This window comes from Manihot esculenta, chromosome 8, assembly GCF_001659605.2.
Source record: "Manihot esculenta cultivar AM560-2 chromosome 8, M.esculenta_v8, whole genome shotgun sequence".
In the NCBI taxonomy this organism is placed as follows: Eukaryota; Viridiplantae; Streptophyta; class Magnoliopsida; order Malpighiales; family Euphorbiaceae; genus Manihot; species Manihot esculenta.
The window spans coordinates 19843026-19847134 of record NC_035168.2 but is presented as its reverse complement, the minus strand read 5'-3'; the positions used below and the strand labels follow the sequence as shown (position 1 = coordinate 19847134).

The window sequence follows — 4109 nt, the reverse complement described above, 5'->3', positions numbered from 1 at the left end:
AGGGTTAGATAGCCGAAATGGCGTGAGCTGCAAAAAATCAATCTCAGGAGGCAACGTGCTCCAGACCTCGAGAACAACTGTCTCCTCTGAATCTGAAAAATCGAAGACCAGCAGGAGAACCTTTAATTCTACATAACAATCACCCAAAATAAGCAATAAGCTGTCACTATAAGACAGGGTCACTTGGCAAGGACTTGATAAGTGTGAAACTTTGTCCAACCCTAAAAAAAAGGAAAACCCGAACACCTTAATACCCGATTTATCACCAAGACTCGCCTCCCCTGGACAAGACAAGACTCGGCACGAAATTACCGTTATCAAACATAGTCTATCGTATTCCCATTATGCCTGTAATCGTGGGATTACCAACCTATTAGTTGGCGATATCTTTTATCAAGATTTTGGTCACATCACCGCCGGATTATTGAAAAATGTTATATTTATCTCTACTTTCTTACAATATAAAAGGGGAGAAATCACAGGAGCAAAGATACGCTATTCACTAATAATACTCAAGTTCTAAGCAATTCAATACATTCTTTCTATTCTTTGGTATACTGACTTGAGCGTCAGAATAGCTGTTGTGGACACTCACTATCACCTCACATTCTCTTCTTTACAGATTCTAATCAATTAGAGCAAAATTTCATTCAGACTACGTCATCAATTTAATTTCTGCAACATCAATTTTATATATAATTATTAATTATATATTTTTAATATAAAAATACATGTATAATTAATATATAAAGATATATTATTAATATATGATTCACTTATATAATATAATTAAAAATTATAAAGTCATTAATAAATTTATAGTTGAAATAACAATATATATATATATATATATATATATATATATATATATATATAATCTATTTAGATAAAATAAACTATAATTAACTAATTAAATCATTTAAATCATATTGTTAGAAATTTTTAATAACTAATTAGATTATATTATTATTTTATAATATTTTTGATAATTATTTAATAATTAAAAGAAAAGAAATTATATTTAAATTATATAAATAATTTATAAAAGGTAGTACTAAATATAAAAACTCAAAAAGAGGGTACGTAAAACTAAATTTTTATTAAATTTAACATAACTCTCAAATAACTATTTTATTTATATCTTTACTTATTTTTAATTTTCTATTATATATTATTTAAATTTATAAAATTTAAATTTAAATTCATTAACTAAAATCCTATAATTTTAGTAATATAAATTATAAGATATATTAAAACTATATAAAATATAAAACATATTATTAAATCACATTATATATCCCTAATATTACTAAAATCATTTAAAATATATATATAATATCGATTTTATATCGATTTTTTTAATATGATTTCAATTCGATACAGTTTCGACACGATTCTTAACTAGGAACGAGAATTAAAACTAAATAGTTAAATAAATTCGATTTCATACGATTCGGTTCCTACAATATCAATTATTTTTTAGTTTCAATACAATTTGATATGATTTTTCGGTTCGGCCAAATAACCATGCACAACCTACTTATAACCTACTTATAGGTCCTCAAATAATAGAGCTGCAAAGTTGTGACCAGGATAATCATATATATATATATATATATAAAAGAAACCCTAAATTTAGATCTTATAAGGAAGATTATCTAGGTATCCAACACATTTTCAAAGTTGCCTGCACCCGCACAACAACAATGGCGTCGCCACAAGAACCTAAAGAATTGACTAGTGTCATTTAATTTCATATTGTAATACCTAACACAATTTCCTGGAGTAGTTCACATTCAAAGCTTCGAGAAAATAGAGCATTAAAGAGAAGTCGACACAAGAATCTGAGTAGCAGCAGCAAAATTATACCATAGGAGCAAATAATTGTTTTAACAAAATCAAATGTCCATTGAAGAAACATCTCATAACTAAAACACTACACGTCTAGCAAAACATAACAAGAAGCCAAGAAACTTTAGTTTCCTTCATATTTAGGATCAGCCATCACATAATGGTATGCTATTACCAGTACAAATATAAAGATGCCGAGAAAATTGGCAAAGAAGCCGAGATCTTGATCATCAAACATCTGTAACATCACATCCAAAAATAGCAAAATGCCTATCACTATCATACTTCAAAATATCAATCAACATAATCAGAATTATTGATTCCAAATAATGGGTAGACAACATCAGTTTAACTCAGACAGAAAAACTACATTTCTGCAATAGTAGACAAGTACACAGATAGCAACTGATGTACAAATGCTTATATAATAATGAATTCAAGATCATAAGCACGAATATGTGAAACTTTTCAAATAAGGTAAATAAATTAAAAGCTTAACAAACTGCTGGAATCATTCAGCTTTTGTTTTATAAAAAATAAATAAATAAAACTTCATACAACACTCAAAAATAGACTTCTCCATTATTCAGTTAGGCTAAAAGCATAATTTTGGCCCCTACCTCCGCATAAAAGTTATGTTGCAATTGCATCCAATTTCACACTGAACTTTGTAAAAGCACAACTCTTTTGACCTCATAACTGATACACGTTTAGACTTTTCATTACACTTTTATAAAGTTCACGTTGCAAAGTTACATTTTATAAGTTCATTGGTTTAACATATTGTTTGGTTTAATTCTATTTTATAAACTTATGCATAATTCAATTGAATTCTCAATAAATTCATTTACAATAAATTTCAATATTTGGTATGACACAACTTAAAATGCAAACCATGTTTGATGTCATAATTGAAATTCATTTGCTTTATTTCCTAAACTACCCTCAAACACAACAAATTTTTATTTTCTACTCTATCAAAAAATTTATATCTAATAAATTTATAACAATTAACAAACATATATTCCCATTAACAATATATTAATAAATATAAAATAAATTTACACGTCTTGAAGATCTATGTAATAAAATAAGTAGTATCCTTACTAAGAGCATAATAAGCTTAGATATTATAAAGTTAGGAAAAAATAAAATATTTTATATAATTGTCTAAACATATTAATGGTACATAAATAGAATACTAGTTTTATGTTTTCATCTTTTTAAAATAATAGAGTTTACTTAAATGTAGAAATTAGATGACAGAGAGAAAATTATTTACTATGGGCATTTTAGTCCAAAACATATTGTTATTTAAATTTGTGAATGAAATTCATTTTAAATTCCATCAAATTAGAGAGAAATAGGTTTTAGTGATAACTAATTTCAATTCCTATAATTATATTCTAATTTTTATTCAAATCAAAACTAACACTAAGAAATTCAATTCTAGGAATTGAATTCTAATATTTATTCAAATCAAACATACAAAATATGGAATTCAAATGAATGAACTAAGGCTGGGGCTCCAAGTGAATTTTCATCTAAATGTAGCAATCAAATGATACATTTGGATATTTCAATTTATTTGCAGTCGATCGACACCCATAATTAGACGATTGAATCTTAAATACTAGCAAAAGAAGATAAAAACATATATATATATATTAAAAGTTGTTCACAAACACTCATTCCCCGCCTAATATTATCGATACAGAAGCCAATTATTGACACCAATAATTAGGTTTTTCCCTTTTTTTCCAGAAAAAAAAAAAAAGTGAAGAGCAAAAGAATACAATCAATGCATACTGCATCCTCCTGTACCTCAGAGAAATCTACGAGCATTAACAGGCAATTCTATAATTAAAGACCTGCTTGATAAAACTTAATCGTTCCGTAATTGAAATCAGAAACAACCAAAAGTAATTAATTTAAAGATCCAAACAACGATCCAATGCAATCACACAACTCTAATTTTGAGGAATTGAAAATGAATCGAAGATCTAGAAAACCTAGCTAAATTTTGAGAGGACAAAGAGCGTAGATTGAGAAGCTTACGGTATGCGCAATGCAAAATCGAAGGAGATCGCGAAATTTCTATCTCAGAAGAGGGCAGTAGATGAGTTCCAGAAGACTAGCAAAGTCCAGACTCAACGCTAACAATACTTCGGCATATATATGGAGATGGAACAGATCAGAGGCTTGCGACATGCCGTTTAATCCACTGCGAAATGGAAAAAATTTTTAAAAAAGGCAGA

At 27.6% G+C, this 4109-nt stretch overlaps 1 protein-coding gene across 1 annotated transcript; it reads right to left on the bottom strand.

The window, feature by feature from the left end:
• Window positions 1-1845: 1845 nt before the first annotated feature.
• Window positions 1846-2089, bottom strand: LOC110608673 (dolichyl-diphosphooligosaccharide--protein glycosyltransferase subunit 4A). Its single transcript, XM_021747953.2, has one exon. The coding sequence runs from the start codon at window positions 2087-2089 to the stop codon at window positions 1976-1978; it is 114 nt and encodes a 37-aa protein (XP_021603645.1). The 3' UTR covers window positions 1846-1975.
• Window positions 2090-4109: the final 2020 nt, after the last annotated feature.